Here is a 24,287-nt window from a genome sequence, read left to right on the forward strand (position 1 = left end):
TATATTAACTAATTAAAATTTAAATCAATCAATAAGTCACAATGGTAAACATAATTACAATTTTCAGTATGAAAGATATTAGAATCCAATATAACTAAGCTATAACAATAACTAAGGCTTAAAATAAAGATATAGTGAATATTCATAGCTTAGAAAAGGAAAATAAAAAATGATACATTTTATTTTATTACTGATTATTAAGCAATACAGGTACTATGAGTTAAACTGTGTTCCCCAAAAAGATATGTTGTATTCATAACCCCGGGTACCTCTGAATGTCACTTAATTTGTAAATAAGGTCTTTGCAGATGTAATCAAGTTAAAATGAGGTTATATTGGATTCGGATGGACCCTAAATCCAATGAATGATACCTTCATAAGAAGAAGGAGATTGGATAGACAGGTACAAAGTACAAAAGGCCATGTATCAAGGAAGGCAAAAACTGGATGCAGCCACAATTCAAGAAATGGAAATGGAAGGACTGCTACCAGCCACCAGAAGCTAGGAAGACAGCGAGGAAGGAGTCTTCCCCAGAGCCTTCAGAGGGAGCATGGCCTTGCCAACACCTTCATTTCTGGGCTTCTAGCCTCCAGTAAGGTGAGAGAATAAATTTCTGTTGTGCAAGTCAGCCATTTTGTGATACGCGGTATTAGGAGTTCTAGAAAACTACTAGAACAGATAAGATGAAACAGTATTAAAATTAACCCAGTATTCCTAAAATGGCATCATAGATTAAAAAGTAAAATAGTAGAAAGTGTAGAAGAAATCAACAAAAGGTTTGGAAGAAAATGTCTAAAACAAATGTAAATGAGATGGTCCTCAAAATAAACAGACAGCATGTAAATCAATAATAATAAGCCTCCTGTGGGGTGCCTGGGTGGCTCAGTTGGTTGAACTGCTGACTTCAGCTCAGGTCATGATCTCATGGCTCGTGAGTTCAAGCCCCACGTCAGGCTCTGTGCTGACAGCTCAGAGCCTGGAGCCTGCTTCAGATTCTGTGTCTCCCTCTCTCTCTCTGCCCCTCCCCGCTCACATTCTGTCTCTCCCTGTCTCTCAAAAATAAATAAATATTTAAAAAATAATAATAAAATAAGCCTCCTGTTACTTTCTCCTTAAGAGAATGATAGTAAAAATTTCATTTAACATCAAAACTTAAAACTTCAACATTTAGTGTGAAAACTTTGTAAGAAAAAGTAAAAGTGAATTTAAAAGAAAATTCCATCCCCAAGGTGAAGAACTAATTAAGGAAATTAAAACAAACACACTTCATTTATGTATATATAGTCTTCTTTGAACTTCCTTAAAACATCAAAATAGCGACTGCCAGAACAACCGTGTTGCAACGTAGGAGGCTAAAAATAAAAACAAACTTGTTCTGAATACTACCTAGCTGGCTTTAGGAAGTGAACTTGTTACTTAAACCTATATATTTTATTACAAGTTTGATTAAAGTTAAGAAGTAAAGCTTTTTCTAAGTATCATCTGAATCTTAAATCCCATTAAAAAATACTCAATTTTTAAAAATCCAACTACCCTAGAAGATCAGTATAGTTTATCACCTATTAATTTTTAAAAAAAGAGTTAAACAGTCTCCAAGTACTTTTGTTCAAAATTATTTTTCCAAAACTAGAATACGTTGAATATCTATAATAATGTCAACACCAATTCCAATATGTAGGATTTATGTTTCAGAGCTTCTCTGCATGTCTATTTGCACCAAAACTTCTAAAAAGGAATTCGTGAAGAAGAGGAGAAGGAGGAGGAGGAGGAGGAGGAGGAGGAGGAGGAAGAGGAGGAGGAGGAGGAGGAAGAGGAGGAGGAGGAGGAAGAGGAGGAGGAGGAGGAGGAGGAGGAGGAGGAGGAGAAAACAGGCACCGGTGGGTGTTTGACACAGTAAAAAAAAAAAAAAAAAAAAAAAAAAGAAAGCCTGTCTTCGGTGCAACTATGAATACATTTGATATCCCCTACTCTTGAACCACTTCTGAGCCACTGTCTACATACTACAGAAAACACAATGAGCAAAAAGGGATGGTGCTGTTTCACCAAACACTACAGAAAACCTGAGGGACATATGCACTATATTATAAATCTATTTAAAAATATAAAAGACTAGACACAAAGATGTGTACTTTGCCAATACTGATCTACCAAAGACAAGTTTTTCTTTTCAACTTGATCAAATAGAGAAAACAGGCTTTGTTATATTAGTTACCTATTGGTGTTGTACAGCCAACTGCCCCAGTACTCAGCAACTTACAACAGCAAAATTTGTTGTTACACAGTTTCTGATTGTCAGGAATCTCTGAGCAGCTCAGCTGAGTGGTTTCTGCTCAGAGTCTCCAGGATAAGAGGTCTCCATGCAGCTGAACTCGAGGATCCGCTTTCAAGCTCAGTCCCTCAACATGGCTCTTGGCATGTGATTCAGTTCCCCATAATATGGGCTTGTGACAATACTGCTAGAGTCTCCTCATGGACCCAAATGAAGATAAAGGCTAAATGTTTTATATGAACTAATTTCAGAAGTGACATACCACTGGGTGGCTCAGCCAGTTGAGTGTCTGACTCTTGATTTTGGCTCAGGTCATGATCTCACGGCTCACGGGCTGAAGCCCCAAGTCGGGCTCTGCGCTCACAGCAGGCTCACGCAGCCTGCTGGGGATTCTCTCTCCCTCTCTGCCCCTCCCCTGCTCTTTTGCACTGTCCCGCACATAGTCTCCTTCACCCCTCAAAAATAAATAAAGTAACTTAAAAAAAAAAAAAAGTGACATACCTTCACTTCTGTGGTACTTTACCAATCACACAGAATGGAATAATGGGGAGGAAGGGAATTACACAAGCACGGGGGTGCCAGGACAGAAGGTCACTGGGCCATTTGGGATGCTAACATAAACCTTTGAACTTCGTTTAGATAAAGGAGATATTCCACTTAGTAAAGTTATAACTTTTAGAAAAGGTAACTACCTAAAGTTATAAGACAGATAATACTATTTATGATAATGCTATTTACTATGTTGCAGTTATATTTTTTAGTCCTTTGATAAAAAAAGTATTTCATTTAGTATGAGTTAACTGAAATTATTTTTTTAATTTGTCAAGATTTCAAATTCATCACTTTCACATTAACGTATGCAGCTATGAAAATCTGGAATAAATAAGAACCTGTAAATAGTGCTATTACTCTTCAAATTCATATTTGGGGATAAAAAAAACTTTAAAGAATGTGTTAATTCTAATTCAGTAAGATAACTCATTGCAAATGATTCTTAGTTTATGTATTTAAAAAGAAAAACATATTTCTCCTAAATAACTTAAAATTAGTTCATAACATTCTTTTCTGATTAACTTGCTACACAGCAAAACTGCATCTATAAGCCTACTACATTCATGTTTAACATTAACTTGTTTAACATACAAGTATGTGCATATGTATTTGAAAGTAAACTACTTTAAAAATACACAGCATTAAATAAGTAACAGCATGAATACAAAAAATATCATTTATAAGGACTCAATATTTATGGTTTGAAAAAATAATATCCATTAACAAATGGATATTACTAAATACAAAATATATAAAATGTTAAAAAGTATAAAACATTTAAAATGCTAATAATAAATAAATGTGTTAAATACATTAAAGGAATTTAAAGTATTCTTACTATAATCACAAAGGCAGTATCTTACAAGCAATAAAAAAATCACCAAACAAAGAGTGATAAATACATTTACACACCACTAAATATTTTGAGATGGGCGTAATGCATTTGGGACTTTTAGTACCAACCAAGGCAGAGTAAGCCCACTGTAGCCAATTTCTCTCACTGTGAGTTTACTCAGAGGACAATATCAAAAACAAAAAGGAAATGTCTGAGGAATCTGAAAAGTAAGGAAAAACAGTCATTATGGAAAGGAAATTCAAAATTTAAAAGAAGTAACCAAAACAGGAGTGAGAGTACCATTTCTTTTCTCCCATGCAAGCCAAAGCCAGAACTCAATCAGCAAAAACTGAGGAAAATCCCTATGTTTCTGACCATAAGAATGGTAAAAGGCATTTCTGCAAGTCACAGGGTTGAGAGTAATCTTTATTTTTTCTTTTGTTTTATTCTTGTTCTCTCTCAACTTTTCCCCATGGTGGGCTTCCATCACAGAGCTACAGCAGTATGGCAGGCTAATATTCCTACACAAACTCCATTTCTGTGGTCATAAAAAGGAGTAACTCATCTGTAGAGAAACCCCAACTTTCTTGGTAAAGCCTCAGTAAAAAAGGGAGACAAAGAGTGTGGGAGGAACCTGGAAAGGAAAGCACTGGAGAAGATCCCACATTCTGTGTATGAACAGGCCTAAGTCTTATATGTGCAAGATGGACACAAAGCCTTGTGCATTGAACTACAACTGAAAAGACAACTCAATTTCCAGATTAACCCCTGAATGGCGTATGCATGAAACAAACCAACGCAGCACAGCAGAGGTTTGAAAACCACCCTGGCAATTTAACTATCACTCATACAGAAAGCAAGATGGAATCTAAACCGCCAATCACCTACCTAAACAAAACGAAACAAAAAATATTCTCCAGATAATCTGAACAGAACCCAGAGTCTTACAAAATATAATATTCAAAATGCCCAAGATACAACCCATCAATTACTCGGTACAAATCCAGGAAAATGTGAAAACTTTTCAAATGAACATACCATCAACAAAAACCAATTGTAAAATCTAGATGTTGGAATTAGGCAACAGATTTTAAAGCAACTACTGTAACTGTGCTCCATGGGGGTAAAAGGTAAATACATTTAAAATTAATAGAGACAGAAATACTGAGTATAAATACAGGAACTATAAAATAAGAATCAAATGAAAATTTTAGGAAAAATACAGTAACCTGCATAAGTCACTGAACTCAATCAGTATCAAACTGAAGATAAAAGGATAAGAATCCAAAAGAACACAGAAACTACTTAATGTAAAGAAGAGAAAAGATATTGATATCAAAAGAACAGAGTCAAGGGGACCTGTAAGACAAAATGAGAAGGTCTAACATATAATTGGAATCTCAGAGGAAAGGAAAAAGAGATTACTGCTTTGATGAATACCTAACAAAACAGATTCAGAAGAATAAAAAAGGGATTCAGGAATAAAAAGCAACATTATATACTGAGAAAAGGGTCAATTCACCAAGACAACAATTATAAATGCTTAAGACCCTAACAATACCACTTCAAAAAAATCAAAACAAAAAAAAACAGAGGCAAAACAATAGTCTTCCATAACCAAAAGTAGAAATAAAATCATATTTCAACATTCTTTTTTTTAAATATTTTTATTTATTTTTAATATATTTAATGTTTATTTATTTTTGACAGAGAGAGGGAAAGACAGAGAATGAGTGGCTGAGGGGCAGATAGAGAGGGAGACACGGAACTAGAAGCAGGTTCCAGGCTCTGAGCTGTCAGCACAGAGCTGGACACAGGGGCTTGAACCTATGAACTGTGAGATCACGATCTGGGCTGACATGGAACGCTTAACCAACTGAGCCACCCAGGAATCCTTAAATATTTTTACTTATTTTTAAGAGAGAGTGCAAGCAGGGGTGGGGAGAGAGAGAAGGGGTCAGAGGACCCAAAGTAGGCTCTGCGCTCACAGCAGCGAGACCGATGTGGGGCCCAAATCCACAAACCGTGAGATCATGACCCGAGCTAAAGTCACACACTCAACCAACTGAGCCACCCGGGTGCCCCCCAGATTTCAACATTCCTAATAATCAATAGAACAAGGAGACAAAACACACACACACAGAGCAAAAATATAGAAAACCAAAAAAAAAAAAAAAACCAAAAACAAACTATCAAGTTTGATCTAAATGACACTCACAGAACACTCCAATGGAAACTACAGAATCTTTTCAATGCACCTGGATATTTACCAAGGCAAATCATATTCTAGACCATAAAAGAAATCATAACAAATCTAAAAGAATTAAACTTAGGGGCGTCTGGGTGGCTCAGTTAAGCGTCTGACTTCAGCTCAGGTCATGATCTCACAGTTTGTGGGTTCGAGCCGTGCATCGGGCTCTGTGCTGACAGCTCAGAGCCCGGAGCCTGCTTCGGATTCTGTGTCTCCCTCTCTCTTTCTGCCCCTCCCCAGCTTGCACTCTGTCTCCTTCTCTCTCAAAAACACTACATAATACATTAAAAAGAAAAAAAAAAAAAGAAAAGAAAGTAACATAAAATATATTCTCTTACTAGAATTAAGCTATAAATCAAAAACCGAAAGATTTCTGAAAACTTTAAGCAAAGTTGGGAATGTCAAAACACATTTAAAAATAATTCTTAGCTAAACACGAGAACACAAAAGAAATCAGATGTACTTTTAAGAGTGAATGAACAAGTAGATACACTATATGAAAATTTGAGGGATCAGCTGAAGTGGTGCTTAAAGGGAAATATATACCAGAAAATATTTATATTAGAAAAGATACAAGGCTCAAATCAGTGACATAAATCTCAACCTTGACAAAACAGTAAAAAAGGAAATCCCACTCAAAGCAAATTTTAAAAGGTAATGAAGAAAAGTTAATGAACAAACATCAAAACGAAACTAAAACTAACAAAAGAAAAATCAATAAAATCAAAAGTTAGATATTTGAAAAAGATTATTAAAATTGATACACTTAATGCCACACTGACCTAAATACATAAACAATGGATCAGAGAGAGAACACAAAATACCAGTTCCAGAAAGATATAAACTACCAAAGCTCATTCAAGAAGAAATAGATGAACTGAATAGTCCTACATCCAGTAAAGAATTAAATTCTTATGTCACAGGGATAAAAGCTATACCACAGGGGACATAGTCAATGGGACTGTAATAGCACCGTACAAGTGACAGCAGCTACCTTTGTGGTAAGCACAACATAACATAAAGATGTTGAACCGCCATGTTGTACACCTGAAACTAATGGAACATGGTGTGTCAACTACACCTCAATTACAAAAAAATAAATTCTTAGTTAAAACCTTCAAACAAAGAAAACTGCAGGCCCAGTAAGCCTCAACGACAAATTATATGGAAGATTTATGAACCAAACAACAGTAATTCTAAATAATCACTTCCATCTCTACCTCCCACAAAACAAGAGAAATCATTTTACGAGGACACCATTATCCTGACACAAAAGCCACAACAAAATTTATAAGAATAGAAAAATAAAGGCCAATACCCCCTCATGAATATAGATGCAAAAATATTTTTAAAAAATTAATTCAGCAAATCAAACATAGCAATACAGAAAGGAGATAATACATCATGGCCAAAATGAGGTTTGTCCTGGGAATATAATTCTACTTCAAGATATGAAAATAGATCATTATAGCTCAGGACATTAACAAAAAAAAAGAAGAAAAACAATATAATCATCTCAAGAGATAACAGAAAAATCATGATAAAATTCAACATCCTTTCATGATAAATATTCCTGGCAAACAGGGAAGAGAATTTCCTTAACCTGAAAAAACATGTCCAATAAAAGCCTAACCCTAAAAATATCCTATTTATGTTGAAAGACTATAAGCATTCCCCACAAGATCAGGACAAGGCAAGTATGTTTGCTGTCACCACTGTATACACCATCATTCTGCAAATTCTTGCAAGTACAACAAAACAAGAGAAAGTAGGAAGAAAAGAAAAAAAAAAAAAAAAGAAAAAAAGAAATGGACACACTTTGGAAACAAAAAAGGATTAGTGGCTCTCGTGGGGCAACCAGATCAGGTGGAAGTCAGTGGCACGGGCAGTGAAAGAGTTCACCCAAGACAGAATAAAAATGACAGAGGTGTCTTAAATACACTGCAAGGAAGTAGCAGGCAGGACAGCAAAGGAGAGGCTCTCTACCAGAAGGCAGTGGTGGGGGGTTGTAGTTATGGGGGCAGTGAGGAGGTATTAGAACACACAGCATTTTCCTTTTTTGGTAACTGTGCCTGATTGTAAGTAGTCCATTGGTCAATTAGAGCTTATGCCTATTTTGAGGTGGGTTGCCTAATAAGCCTGTTTGCATTCAGCCCAGCAGTCACTGTGGGACCTTTTACATGATACAAGTTTTCCACTGCTCAAGTCTGTTGCCTAAAAGTGGCCTCTACAACTCTGCTGACATGACTGGCCCTCCAGTTTGGAATCTCCAAACATAATCTCTTAAAAATAAAGAGAGACTTTTGGCAAGTTTGTTGAAACAAAATTTATATATATATATATATATATATATATTTTTTTTTTTTTTTTAAACGTTTATTTATTTTTGGGACAGAGAGAGACAGAGCATGAATGGGGGAGGGGCAGAGAGAGAGGGAGACACAGAATCCGAAGCAGGCTCCAGGCTCTGAGCCATCAGCCCAGAGCCTGACGCGGGGCTCGAACTCACAGACCGCGAGATCGTGACCTGAGCTGAAGTCAGACGCCTAACTGACTGAGCCACCCAGGCGCCCCCAAAATTTATATTTAAATATCAATTGTTTTTCTACAAACTAGTAAACAATGAATGAATACTAATGTTTTTAAACATTTTCAATAGCACCAAAACCAAACTATTTAGTTGTAATAATGTGCAGGGTTTGTATGCAGAAAACTATAAAACTGTTAAAAAAAAATTTAAAGCCTAAATTGGAAAGATAAACCATGTTCATGGAATGAAGTCTCAATATATTAAGATATCAATTTTTCCAAAAATGATCTACAGGTTCAATACTATCCTAATCAAAATCTCAACAGGATTTTCCATTGGTACTGGCAAACCTGATTCTAAAACACATATGCAAGAGCAGAAAAAGTAAAGAGCTAAAACCATTTTTTAAAAAAATGGAAGACTACTTGACTTCAAGAGTTTCTATAAAGCTATAAATCAAGACAATGTGTTACAGGAAAAAAAAAAAGAAACAGATCAATATAGAATCTAAAAAATAGACACCCTTCTATCAGAAATGGACAGAACGAGCAGTAAGAAATCAGTAAGGACATAGCTGAATTCAAAACACCATCATTCAAATGAATATAAACGGTATTTACAGGCTATCTAATTAGAATATACATTCTTCTCAAAGTCACATGAGATGTTCAGCAAGACAGACCAAAATGTGGGTTCTGAACATATCTTAACAAATTTAAAAGAGAAATTAAATAATGTATCTCTTAGACCACAATGGAATTAAACTAGAAATCAGTAACAGAGAGATAGCTAGAAAATTCCATAATGCCTAGAGATTAAACAACACACTTTTTTTTTTTTAATGTTTATTTATTTTTGAGAGAGCAAGCAAGCAGGGGAGGGGCAGAGAGAGACGGGCACAGAGGATCTGAAGTGGGCTCAGCGCACACAGCAGCAAGCCCAACACGGGGCTGGAACTCATGAATCGCGAGATCATGACCTGAGCTGAAGTCAGAAGCCTGACCGAACCACCCAGGCACCCCTAAACAATACATTTCTAAATAACACATAAGTCAAGTAAGAAATCTCAAAAAAAATTCTCAAATATTTTGAAATAAATGAAAATTAAAATATAACTTATCAAAACTTGTGAGATCCAGCACTGCAATAGGGGCATTTATAATAACATTAAATGCATATACTAGCAAAGAGAAAAGATCTACAATCAATAATCCAAGCTTCCATCTTAGGAAACTAGAAAAAGAAGTGCAAATTAAAACCAAAGAAAGCAGAAGAAAAGAAATAATAAAATAAAATTCACCCTAAAATTCATACGGGATCTTCGTTGACCCTAAAAAGCTAAAACAATCTTGAAACAGAAGAAGACAGATGGAGGACTCACGCTTCCTCATTTCAAACGAAGCTACAGTCATCAAAACAGTATGGTAGAAAAAACAGACCAACCAACAGAAAAGACTCTAGAAATAAACCCCTGAAGATATGATCAAATGATTTTTGACCTTTTGAAAGGTGCCAAGACCTTTCAACGAGGGAAGGACAATCTTTTCAACGAGTGGTACTAGGAAAAATGGATTTCCGCATGTAAATGAATGAAGTCAGACGCTTACTTTTCACCATACACAAAAGTCACCTCAAAATGGATCAAACACATGTAAGAACAAAAATTATAAAACTCTCAGAAGAAAACAAAGGGCAAGATCTTCATTACATTTGGCAATGACTCGCTGGATATGACATCAAAGGCATGGGCAACATAAAGAAAATTAGACAATTTGGACTTCATCAACATGAAAAACTTCTGTGCATCAAAGCACACTATGAACAAGTCACATATCTTATGAGGGATTAATATCCAGACTATCCAGGGGCGCCTGGGTGGTTCGGTTGGTTAACCTCACCTCAGGTCATGATCTCACGGTTCGTGAACTTGAGCCCCCATGTTAGGCACTGTGCTGGCGATGCAGAGCCTGCTTAGGATTCTCTCTCACCCTCTCTCTGCCCCTCCCCACACCATGCCCACAGGCATTCTCTCTCTGTCTCTGCCTCTCTCTCTCCCTCTCTCTCTCAAAATAATCAAACAGTTTTAGAATATATATCCAGACTATCCAGAGAACACCTACAATTCAACAGCAAAAAAATAATAATAATAATAATTTAAAAATTGGCATAGGTCTTGAATAAACATTTCTCCAAAGAAGATATACAAATGGCCAATAAGCACAAGAAAAGACACTCAACATCACTATGATTAGGGCAATGCAAAGCAAAACCACAATAAGATACCCCTTCACACCATTAAAATCATTACCAGGAAGGAAGGAAATAACAGGTGTTGGTGAGGATATGGAGAAACTGAAACAGTTAGGCACTGCTGGTGGAAATGTAAAATGGTGCAGCCACTATGGAAAACAGAATGATGTTTCCTCAAAAAATTAAACATGTAAGTACCATATCCAGAAAGTCCAGTTCTGAGTATATACCCAGAAGAACTAAAAACAGGACATAAAAAGATAGTTTGTCACTCACGTTCATAGCAGCATTATTCATAATAGCCCAAAAGGTAGAAGTAACCCAAATGTATGTCTATAGATGATGAATGGATAAACAAAATGTGATACATTCATAGAATACATTATAATTCAGCCTTGTAAAAGAAATTCTGCCATTTGCAACTACGTGGATGGAACTAGAGGCTATTATGCTAATTGAAATTAGTCAGAGAAAGACAAGTATCATAGGATGTCACTCATATGAAGAATTTAAGATACAAAACAGAAGAACATAACATACAAAACAGAAGGGAAGCAAAAATAATATAAAAACAAGGAGGGGGACAAAACATAAGAGACTCTTAAATACAGGGAACAAATTAAGGGGTGCTGGAGGGGTTACAGGAAGGGGGTTGGGCTAAATGGGTACGGGGCATTAAGGAGGACACTTGTTGCGATGAGCACTGGGTGTTATACATAGGGCATGAATCACTGGAATCTATTCCTGAAATCACTGTTGCACTATATGTTAACTAACTTGGATGTAAATTAAAAAAATAATTAATTAATACATTAATTTAATTTAAAAAAATTCTGATACATGCTACAACATATATGAACCTTAAAGACTTTATGCTAAGTGAAATAAGCCACTCACAAACAAATACTGCATGATTCCACTCATATGAGGTAGTTACGAGTAGTCAAATCGATAGAGACACAAAGCAGAAAGGTGACTGCCAGGGGCTAGGTAAAGGGGAAATGAGAAGCTATGTTTCATGGGTAGAAAGTGTCAGTTTTGACAATATGAAAAAAGTTCTATGGACTAAGGGCAGTGAAGACTGCAACATCATGAATGTACTTAATGCCACTAAACAGTACTTAAAAACAGTTAAAATGCTTCATTTCATGTTACATATATTTTAAAACAATTTAACATGAATAAATAGCTTTAAAAATCCTTTCCTACTTAAATTGTTTCCATTGAAACAATTCCAGAAAAAGACTCTGACCAGTCAAGACCTTTGAATAAATATTACTCTTCAGTACTAAAATACAAGTATTCAACTCAATAAAGGCTATCCTCAGTATACTATTAAAAAGTACATTTAGGGGTGCCTGGGTGGCTCAGTCGCTTGAGTGTCCAACATCGGCTCAGGTCATGATCTCGCAGTTCATGAGTTTGAGTCCCGTGTCGGGCTCTGTGCTGATGGCTCGAAGCCTGGAGCCTTCTTCAGATTGTGTGTCCCTCCTCCACTCATGCTTGCTTGCTCTCTCTCTCGCTCTCTCTCTCTCTCTCTCTCTCTCTCAAAATAACCATTAAAAAGGGTAAACAACTTGCTACTTTTTGATCTTTTGGGGGGAAATCCAGATATGTTCATTTCCCTTTTACAAAATAGAGCATGCACTATCATTATGAAATAAACTTTTCAACACTAGAGTTATCTCTGCCTATCTAATCGCTAGTCTATAAGTTACATGCAAAAAAGGAGGGCAAAAAAATTAAGGCTATTAACTATAAGGTTAAAGAAATCTGTTAACAAGGCTTTAGAAATCTAATGGTGAGAAGAACCAGGCCAAAACAAAACAGTATGGACAACTGAAAAAAATGAATAGTAAATATGGATATATAAGAAAAAACAGAAGAGGTCAATTAAATTTGCGGGGGAAAAAAATGAAGAACTCTTGCCTTGAAATATGATAAACTTCACTAAAAGACTTTAGCATACACTAGAAATCTAATATCATTTAAAACAGAGACAGGTCTAAATATTTCATCAAAAAAAGTTGACTTGATGGTATATATAAAGGAATTGGTTATAAAAATGTCACCATGTGACATGAATCCAGAAAAAATTATTATAATGAAGATACAGTATATTCATTTTTCTTTCACTCCAAAAGATAGATTTTTGTGCTTAGATTAGTTTTAGAATAATAATCACAAAGGACTGCCACAAGTTTTAATAAATATCTGTATCTCTGCCAGTAAAAGGAATTAAGTTGGGTATAAGGAAGTGAGGGAAAGTAGGAGAGGAGATTCAGATTGTACCTTTTGCATCATCAGAACCTGAAGCCAAGAGTTTAGGATCCATCAAATTAAAGTCAACACTCCAACACCTTTTCTCATGTTCCTGGATACAGAAGGAAGACAAAGTAGTCTCAGACAGAACATAGATGGTAAAATAAAGCAAAAAGCTTGATACCAATTTATTGCTCTGGTGGGAGGGAGATAAAACAGGCTATGAAAACAAATGAGATGCAAAGTAGTTCCCAAACTTTTTACATATACATATTTTATTGCTTTTGGAAATTTATTTGACACATTCTATAAATGTAAAACAAGTCTGAAGAGATGCTTCAGAAAAGCATTATTTGGTATCATATAGTTATTTTTAAAAGTCTAAATTAGTGGCTAAAATTTGTAACTATAAAGCACATAAACCCCTACAATTATTAAGAAAGTAAAAATGTGGTTCTTAAAACAAGTAAACTAGTATCCTTATTTACCTGATAGACCTTTGACCTCTGTCCTGTGAATCCATCCCATAGGATGACAGTGCCTTCATAATCACTGCTGGCTAACAGATTCTTATGGTAACTACTCCAACTGATACAGCTGAAAGAAAGATAGTTAGTTAAGCCTTACTTCATGTAAAAGTAAGCAACAGTGAATACAAAGAATGTCGATGTGTTCAGAAAAGATTGGAACCCTTTTTAAATGGTCTACATGACTTCATAATCCTTAATCTGCCAACAACATATTTGGGAAAAAATATATCAAATAACTCCCACATTATTCTACTGAACTACCAAGTAACAACCCTTACCACTATTCACACTGTTCACTAGCCAAAAGATGGACATAAGCGTACAGCTGCCACTGGCCATCTTTCATACATGAGTAAAGCAGATCTATGAGTGAAAACAGAAAGCCAACAGGGCACAAAGCATGCCACAGCCGAAAGACAGAGACTTAATCAAATTGTACAGGCCCCTGTATCAAGTTGTGCTGAATCAGATACACTAATAAACTAATTTGAATTGGGTTTCTGTACTCACATCCAAAAACAAACAAACAAACAAACAAACAAAAAATCTTCATATAAGCTTATGACTGAAATTCCAATTGAAAGAATTTAAGTTAGAGTTAAGCTTTTAACATTTACGATTTCAGCTATTCTCAAGTGCTCCAAAACTGAGAACACATCTAAAAATGTATGCTTTTGGTGAGACACATATGTGAATGAAGCATATGATAAAGCTAATGTATATTAAGGAAAAAGCCACTTAGAAAGCAATTAACCTAGATGATCTCAAAGCACATGAAAATAACAAAGTCTTTTGCTCTCTACTGGCTACGTTCATGCTAAATTTTAGAAACTGTTAACAGTTCATTTGCATGTTTACATATACTTACTAGATTTCTGGGAGAAATTACGTGGCAAGTTAAAAGGGCTAAATTTTAGAGTTCGATCAACCTGAGCTCAAATTCTAGCTGTGCCGCTTCACAGTTGTGGTTTGGGGTAGTTTAGTTCACCTTCCAAACCCGTTTGCTCCAAACTGGCTTCGGGTGTGCTGACACACTGACCCTTTCAGTCTTTAGCTCATAGCTTCCAGATTTGAACGGCTTCTTCCATTTACTCCAACATCCCATAAAGTATTGCCATATTTTTACATACGTAACTGACTCAGGTAAAATAGGTATAAGGATAATTGGAAAATGTTCAAAGTTCTAAATAAATATATTATTAGATGCGTTCCTTGTATTATTTGATTTTAAGCCAGTGCCTGAGGATCACTTAGGAAGCTTGTTTAAAAAAGGTAAACCATCTAATCCACCTTTTCATTACAGTGACATTTCTTGGGAATCTTGATAATGGCCAAGTAGTATGCTAAGTGCACTGTGTGGATTTATTTAAAATATAATCCTATGAAACAGGTATTACTATTGTGGCCTCCGTTTCATAAATAAGTGGCACGACATGGTGAAGAAACTACCTGCTTGAATCCTTTCTCCTCCAGAGACTAGCTGTGTGACCTTATGCAAGTTAATTAACCTTTCTGTACTTCAGCTTCCTTGTACATAAGATGGGGCAATATCTCATAGTTAAGTCTACTTAAGATAAATCATTTAGGACAATGCTTGCCACATAAGAACTCAATAAAGTTATGTCTTATTCATGTTATTTTCTTTCCACTTAGGATAAAATAACTATAATAGATTCTCGATGACGAGTGCCACTGATGAATTAGCAGGCTCACAAACTATCAGTCTATCATTTTTAGGAATGAATTAGGAAATGAAAAGGAAAGCTATAACAAATACATTACATAAATACTGTAATACTTGCTATATTATTAACACTATTAAAATGAGCATATATACCATATACACACACATAATACATATGTGTGTAAAGTAGGTGAATTCAGGTAAAATAGGTATAATTAGAAAATGTTCAAAGTTCTAAATAAATTTATTATTAGACACTTTCCGTGTATCATTCCATTTTAAGCCAGTGCCTATGAGAACTGTTTAGGAAGCTTGTTTAAAAAATGCAGATTCTAAGATTCCTTTGAGATTCTGGGGGGCAGATCCGAAGTAATTCCCAGTTCCTGCATTTTTAACAGTACTCCAGGTTTGAAAAGCTCTCATTATGAACTCTAACCCTTATTGTATGAAACTTAAATATAAGGCCCTCAATGAAAAGCAGCAGAATATTCTTATGAAAAAGAAAAACCTCTTAAAACTATAAACAGTTAAAATATTTAGAGAGATGTGCATTGCTAGGGGAAAAAAAAATCCTGACTTTCAGACACTATTCATAGGCTATCGTAATCCTTTATTCAACACCCCATGGAAAGCCATTTACGACAAAGATTTTTATTTGATTAAGTGAAACAGAAAGGACTTTCATTGGTCAAACAGGAAAACAGTGACTACTAACCCCTACAGGGTAAAAGCAACCGGTAACTTTAAAACAGATTCTGAAGTCTCCTCTGTATACAATTCCAATGTTTTTTATAACTGAATAAGGAGTCTCACAGAAAGGTAAAACAACAAACTCATACTAATTATAGTCACTGATTGTTATACACAAGCTACATGATGTCCAAAAAAATAATCTAAGTACCTGATTTTGGAATTGCAGGTCATTTCATTTTCAGGGTAGTGAATATCCACGGCATCTTGAATGACTGTGCCATATTCATAGACCTTAATCTTCTTTGTAACTCCAGCAATTGCAAAATAGTCACAATCCCGGTCAAATTCAATACTATGGAAGAAAGTGTATATTTGGTCAGGAAGACTATTTGCCTATCCCTGTGACATTTACAATGACAACAGTTCAGAGTTTTTTCTGTTTCTAAAGTCATTCTGTCTACAAGAATAAGAGATCTACTTGAAATGCCCTCAAATTGGAGTAGGCTCTATGTCCAGATAGAGTCATTACCAAGACATAACAAATTACAAGTGGTAGAGAACTGTGCATAGCTACACAATTCTGCTTATAGATAGTTCTTTTGTTCCTAGAAACTTGACATGTTTTTCAATTCAGCTTTAGTAACCATATTACAACTTACCCAACTGTAAAGGCTAACAAGTTATATTATAAAAGTAGTGACAAAAGACTTAATGGTTTGGTATATTAAAAAATATGTCAAAAGAGAATTACCAATTAATCTTTTCATAAATTCTAACTATTTCCCTTCTACCACTTTGTGGGGATCACAGAATTTCAGTGTTTAACGTTACTTTAATAAATAAATTAGTACACAAACTCAGTTACAGAAGCAATTAAAGAGTGATGACAAAGGTTTAAAAAATGGAATCATTAAATTATCATTATGTTCCTCAAATCCATTACTAATCTCTCAAAGATGATCTGATTTATTAGCCCCCCCCCATATAGATTTCTTATGCCAAAACCAAGGGAAAAAACTAAAAATCTCCCTTCTCTTAGAATTTCTAAGGGAATTCACTCCTCTCTTACTGACTTTCTATACAAGTTCCAAAATAATATACTTCAAAGAAAAGCAGAAGACCTTATTCACCTTTATAAAACTTAATTTGGAACCTCAACAAAGGTGTTATATGACCAGTAAGAAATTTAAATAACCTAATGTGAAATGAATCATCACATCCATTATTTCTCAACAAGTTAAGCATCTTTTCTATAAGCTTAGCCGTAAGGCCAAAGAATACAGATGAATTTTCACTGATCTACAATTAATTACACAATAATAATAGCTAACATTCACTGACCGCTAAGCATAACCACTGCACATATTAACTCATGTAATCCCCATAATAACCCTATGAGATAGGTATTATCTTTGTCCACATTTTACACATGAGAAAACGAAGGGTTAGAGGGGAAGCAATTTGCCTTAAGTTAATCAGCTAGTAAGTGGATAAGACAGTATGTTAATACTCTGCATATATCAAGTAGTCGTTAAATGCATATAAATACCGACATGGCATACTTTTCTTTCTGGATTACCTGTGATATCCTGTTACAGAACAGTTAATGATTAGTTAATAATTTAGTAAAATGTTTGCTAAGCTAATGACGACGAATAAAAGACATAGGTACACAGAATATTTCGCACAAAAACACTTTGAGATGTTCACTTTTCAATACAACTTTAAATCCTTTATTTTATAGCATTTAAAATAATTTCATTCCATGTCACTGACTATAGCACAAATCAGCAAATACTCCCTCCAATAAAATATGACTATGTGGCAATGCAATGCATTTATTTGTACAACAACTGAAACCAAACTGCTGACTCAGTGTTCCCCTGCACCATGGATTCTAATGCAGCATAACTATGTCGATGCAACTATTCATCTATCCTGACTCAATTTATACCCACAGGCTAATGTCACTGAAGGAGAAATATTACTGTGTCCGACAAAGAACAGTTATCAGAACTGAAATCCCATCCTTAACTTAAAAGGCTGGGTATGGCTGAGACCCCAAGGAAGAACTAGTTAAATTATCTCTAAATACTTTTACTACACCTACAAACAGACATGGCAATAAATCAACAGTATTCCAGTGTTACACCAGAAAAAAATAGGCCACTTCCAAACTATATGTTTTTAAGAAAAAATAAATTTAAACACTAGATTATTAAAATAACAGTCCAAAGACACTGCAGTGAGAAAACTTCCATATGAATAAAAATGCTATCTGTCAAAAGAATTGATTTGATGATGTAAATAAGTTAATAAGTCTATTATTTCTTCTGTTGCTACACTGTTATTCAAGACACCTCTCTTTTTTCAACAAAGGTTATTATTTAGCTGCATTAGCTAATTCTTACCTCTCATGCTAAAAAATCAACTTTATATTCTGACTTTATTGTTATTTTCTTACGTCCTGGTTATGTTTTATTTTTAAATATTGGGATATCAAGGATCTGTACAGTATTCTTTTTTAATATTCTGGGATACTGAGTTTCTTTATAATTTAAAAACAATAAAATTCTAATAGAAATGCTGACCAGAAAGTAAAAAAATATTATCTCTAGTGAATTTTTTTAAGGTTTTTTTTTTTTTTTTTGAGAGAGAGAGAGAGAGAGAGCACACGAGAGGACAAAGGGCGGGAGAGAGAGAATCCCAAGCAGGCTCTCTGCTGCCAGCGCAAAGTCCAACATGGGGGTTGAGTCCACTAACTGTGAGATCGAAACCAAGAGTCAGAGGCTTCACCAGACTGAGCCACCCAGGTGCCCCTCTAGTAAATTTTGATAAAAAGGGAAAGGAAGACAAACAGTTCCCTTGGAAAAAAAAAGAGAAGTACTTCCACATTACTAAGACTCAGGATTTAGGTACTTCCAAACGCTGAACCGTTTGTTCTCAATCTTTAACAGATTTAATCATATCTGATCCCAAACAAACATAATTAGATTCTAAAAACATCTCATGTAACAACTCAAATGAACAATGTAGTTTTCAGGTACAGAGAGAGCTTTTCAGAGCTACTCCAAAATGGATGGCCTCTTATCTCACAATACAGTATTTCAGCTGCCTTAATTATGAAATCTGATAACCTAAACAAAAACAATAAACAGTGACTAAACTGAAACAAAAAGTAATTCATTGATGTGCAATTAAATTCAAAAAATTTTGTACTAAGTTTCACTTGTTATACAAAATTCATTTCTGCTATTCACTATCACCAGTAATTCTTTTTAAGTTTATTTATTTTGAGAGAGAGAGAGAGAGAGAGAGCGTGCGAGCAGGGGATGGGCGGGAGAACCCCAAGCAGACTCCACGCGTTGAGCAGAGCCCAATGCGGGGCTCAAACTTAGAAACCATGACATCCTGACCGAGCCAAAATCAAGAGACAGACACTTAACCGACCTAGCCACCCTGGCGCCCCTATCACCAGTAATTCTTTTTTTTTTTTTTTTTTAACGTTTATTTATTTTTGAGACAGAGAGACAGAGCATGAACGGGGGAGGGTCAGAGAGAGAGAGGGAGACACAGAATCGGAAACAGGCTCCAGGCTCTGAGCTGTCAGCACAGAGCCCGACGCGGGGCTAGAACTCACGAACTGCAAGATCATGACCTGAGCCGAAGCCGGACGCTTAACCGACTGAGCCACCCAGGCACCCCTCACCAGTAATTCTTAAAGCAAGTGGTTTATGAAAGTTTACTACAATGATAAATTGAGTTTCACAGAACTTTTTAAAATTTCAAAATACACATGGGGCACCTGGGTGGCTCTGTTGGTTAAGCAACTCTTCGGCTCAGGTCATGATCTCATGGTTGGTGGGTTCGAGCCCCGCATCAGGCTCTGTGCTGACAGCTCGGAGCATGGAGCCTGCTTCGGATTCTGTGTCTCCCTCTCTCTGCCCCTCCCTCACTTGTGCTCTGTCTTTCTCTCTCAAAAATAATAAAATGTAAAAAAAAAAAAAAAATTTTTTTTAATAAAATTTCAAAACACACAAACATTTGCTTTGAAAAATATTAATGGGGGCTTATTTTAAACATGGAAACAAACTGCCTTTTTCTTTCATACTTGGACTGTTTCAACTGTTTTTAAAAGTGATTTATTTAAACAGTTTAAAATGCTAATTCAGCTGTAGGAAACTGCCTATAGTCTTTGTCAAAAGGGCCATCAGTCAAGTGATTGAGCCTCCAGGCAAGAGACCATCCAGGCACAGGACAGCTGATTAACGCATACCTCTAGTACAGTGTGGCACAAAACAATGCAAAGATGGCAATATCCCAAGAAGGGAATTTTTTCAGTGCTCCCACTGTGTCATACTGTTTTTGCAATTAAAAAACAAGTATTAACAAAGTGGATTAATATCCCAAACACTAGAATCCTATTTATCAAAAGAAAATGTAAAGCGAACACAGTTGTTAGAGGTCTAATTCATCACCGTGATAGTGTGCCTCAAGAGATAGAGGCTGCTATTATTTCAAGGAAACAAAGAAATTGGCCATTTTAACGAAAAGAAATAGGCAGATCTTTAAAGAATACAAATACAGGTAAAGTAAATAAGAATTGATGTTATTCCACGGACTTTCTCCCAAATCAATCAATAATAATAGCTAAACCTTCCATACCATAGATAATACTATGTATAAAGCACTGCGTTAAGCACCTCACATAAAAATAAATTTACTCTTCAAATCTCCACTGTATACATAAGGAAACTAAGTTATACCGATGTTAAGTAATTTGCCCAGACTTCACCAGATAATTCAAATTCAAGCAATCTGGTTCCAGAGTCTATGCTCTCAATCACTACGCAAAACTTCCATTTTAATGAGAACACAAGAACTGGTTTTCAAAGAATATATACAAAGACAAAATAAACAATAATAACATAATTACACATACAATATTATATACATGATAGTAATAAATGATATATTCATCCTGTGTAACAGGTTAAACAGAGGGAGATAAAAAGAGTAAGGTAGTCTCACAGGGTGTATAATTACTGGGAAAGATAATACAGTATCAGCAAATGCCAAATAATGATGAAAGATGCTACAGAAATTCAGGAGTCACTGATTACTGAGGCCTACTGGGAGAAAGTGGATGATGCATGAATAGTCTCACCCATCAAATATCCAGCATGCCTGTTTTTTTTTAATGTTTATTTATTTGTTTTTGAGAGAGAGAAAGAGAGAGAGAGTGTGTGTGCGCGTGTGGGCATGTGGCAAGTGGGGGAAGGGCAGAGAGAGAGGATAACCGAGAATTCCAAGCAGGCTCTATGCTGTCAGTGCAGAGCCCGACGTGGGGCTCGAACTCACAAACTGTGAGATCATAACCTGAGCTGAAAGCAAAAGTCGGACGCTTAACTGACTGAGTCACCCAGACGCCCCCCAGCATGCCTGTTATCTGCCAAATGCTGACCTAGCTGATGGAAATACGATGTTAAAAAACCAGAACACAACATTTGAGAAATTCACAGAAATATGAATTAGGCATGCATTAACACTAACCCGGACTAGTGCAATAGCTTCTGTAACAGTCTGCTACTCCTGCCTTTCCTCTTTTCTAATCCATTTGAAGAACTGATAAAAAGGTAAATTTTCAAAAACACAGCTCTGTCCACATAATTTTCCTCATTTACTACCATGTAAAATCAATACACCCAATTATTACTGAAGATTCACCACAAACAGGCCTGAATCCCTTCTTAAAACTTTTTAAAAATATGTATATAGGCAATGGTTCAAAGAGTGCACAAAGAAAAGCAGAGTCTTCCTCCAAATCCTGCCAAATAAAGCACCCAATCACCTCCCTGGAGGCAACCAATAATTCCAGTTTATGTACCCTACTAGCATTACCCTGTGCATGAACAAGCATCTGTGTATTCATAGTTTTATTACTTAAACACATGGGGCGAAATCATACATATTGACTTACACCTTGCCCCCTCCACAGTATCTTGATAATCATTTCATATCAGTACATATTAGGGCAACCTCATTTTTCCCCCGGTGATTGTAGAGAATTCAAACATATGTATGTATCATAACTTAATCAGTTTATCAATTACTTTCTGATCTTTCACTGTTAAGTAATGCTGCAAAAAATACCCTCCTATGAGGGTCCTTCTTTCATATATTTGCATATATTCTTGAAAATATCATGAAATTTACCCTAGAATATGAAGCACTAGGTCAAAAGTCACATGCATTTTATTTTTTTTAATGTTTATTTATTTTTAGAGAGAGAGAGAGAGAGAGAGAGAGAGAGAGACACAAAATCCAAAACAGGCTCCAGGCTCTGACCTATCATCACAGAGCCCAACGCGGGGCTTGAACTCAAAAACTAGGAAATCATGACGTGAGCTGAAGTCACACACTTAACCGACTAAGCCACCTAGGTGCCCCCACATGCACTTCAATACATTTAAGTAAAGCTAAACCTCTCTCAATGCAGATAATACCACTAATAATGTCAACTTCTTTTCTAAATGTTCCTTTTACCTTCTTAATCTAATGGAAACCTGGCTCTTTGAAAAACACTGCTTCCCTTGAAGTCCTCTCACATTCCGTGGTTCAAGTAATTCTGGAAATGAAGTCTGTGTTTTCCATGCTACACACAGCTTCTTGCAGCCATTTTCACTCTCTCCCAGCTCCAAATCTCCTGTAACTTATACAACTCCTCCCGAGCCCTTGTACCAATGCAGGAGTTCTTGGCAATTTTAACTTCGCTATCACTCTCTCCAAATCTACTCTTGTCCTATTTCTTTTTTTTTTTTTTTTTTTAATGTTTATTTACCTATTTTGAGAGAGAGAAAGAGAGCCCACTCCTGAGAACATGAGAGCAGGGGAGGGGCAGAGAGAGGGGATCCCAGGCAGGCTCCACACTGTCAGTACAGAGCCCAATGTGAGGCTCAGTCCCATGAACCATGAGATCATGACCTGAGCCAAAATCAAGAGGCAGACACTTAAACCAACTGAGCCACCAAGGCGCCTCAGTTCTTGTCCTACTTCTTAATTAATAATCATGCAGATGATTAACTTCAACAGCCTCATCTATCAGTTTCTTGACTTTTTCTTCTCCAAAGATCTTTCACTGTGCTAACACTCCACACAACCAGGATCATACCCTAGACTTTTTCATTACTAAGAACTTCATTCCCTCCATAATCTCAATTTTGCTTTATGACATATGGCTAACAACCACCTCCAATCTTGCTAGATGACCCTCTGTGTCCAAAAATCCATCAAGCCCTCAAGCCCGAGGGGACCTAAAAATTCACTGGTCTTAACATCACCATTATGCCATCCTCTTATGTATTCACTTTCTTCTTTACCTATCATAAATTCCATGGTCAATAATTAGAGGACTCCCTCCCGTACAACAGTATTCGTTCACTGCTTTTAATTTTTATTTCTTGTATCTAACTTCCTTGGCAAAAACTCTAATGCTAGTTACATCTAACTCCCTACCCACTCTACACTTGAACTGGCACAGATGAACACGGTGAGAGAAAAGTATACAACCATATTCTCCAGTCTCGTTTTAAATTCATCATCACTATCTTCAAGCGAGGCCTTAACACTGCCTAGTTTCATGGTAAATTTCCCTTGTACACATACTCTCCATTCAGGTTAAAAAAAAAAGGTACACAATTTCTTCATTCTTCTCAAAATTTCCCCATCTACTTCTTCACAAAATCACTCTCAGACTGTTTCCCTCTGCAGTTTAGCAAAACTATAAAAGATTAAGAAGATAACTTCCAAAGGCTCCCACCACCACATCCCCATTTACCAGCTTATGTATTCTGATACACTCTGCCAGCTCTCCATTTACTCTGAGGAAGGATGCAAGCTCCTAAACCTGACCAACGCCTCTGCTTGTGTAGCAGATCTCATCTCACCCCTGATACGGGAATGCTTTCTCAATTCTCCTCCTCTCTCCTCTGTCATTAATTTTCCACTCTCCTACCTCTTTCCCTAAGCCTTTCAATATGTTTTTTTCAAGTAAAACACAAACAAAACAAAACATGCCTTATAATCTTTATTCCATTTTAGCTACCCCCCATTTCTTTCCTTTGCGATAGCAAAACTGAGCAAAAAAGTTATCCATACTCACTGGCTCCAATTCTTCTCCTCCCATTCTCTTTAACCTATTGGAACCAAGCTTTCATCTTCAGCACTAGAAATGCTCTGTCAAGGTCAACAATGACCTTCAGTTTGCTAAATCTAATAATCACCTCTGAATTCTTATCTTACTTGAATATCAGCAACAGCTGACTTAAAGGATCACTTCCTCCTCAACAGAGTTGATTCTTCTCCAACTAACTGGCCACTCCATCACAGTAGGCACTCACACTGTTCCTTTTACCGTCTCCACTTTCACAT

At 36.0% G+C, this 24,287-nt stretch overlaps 1 protein-coding gene across 8 annotated transcripts in view; it reads right to left on the reverse strand.

Annotated features, from left to right (window-relative positions):
- COP1 (COP1 E3 ubiquitin ligase) overlaps positions 1–24,287 on the reverse strand; it is a 261,318-nt gene that overhangs the window by 101,509 nt on the left and 135,522 nt on the right. For all 8 annotated transcript variants that reach the window (XR_006199155.1, XM_042926464.1, XM_042926463.1 and 5 more), the window contains 3 exons: positions 16,066–16,209; positions 13,439–13,547; positions 12,981–13,062 (listed from right to left, as the gene is read on the reverse strand). Coding sequence is in view for 7 of the 8 variants with exons in the window: in XM_042926464.1 (XP_042782398.1) it covers positions 12,981–13,062; positions 13,439–13,547; positions 16,066–16,209 (335 nt within the window). In the remaining variant the exon portion in view is untranslated. The remainder of the gene's footprint in view (positions 1–12,980; positions 13,063–13,438; positions 13,548–16,065; positions 16,210–24,287) is intronic.

This window comes from Panthera leo, chromosome F3 (assembly GCF_018350215.1).
Source record: "Panthera leo isolate Ple1 chromosome F3, P.leo_Ple1_pat1.1, whole genome shotgun sequence".
NCBI lineage: Eukaryota > Metazoa > Chordata > Mammalia > Carnivora > Felidae > Panthera > Panthera leo.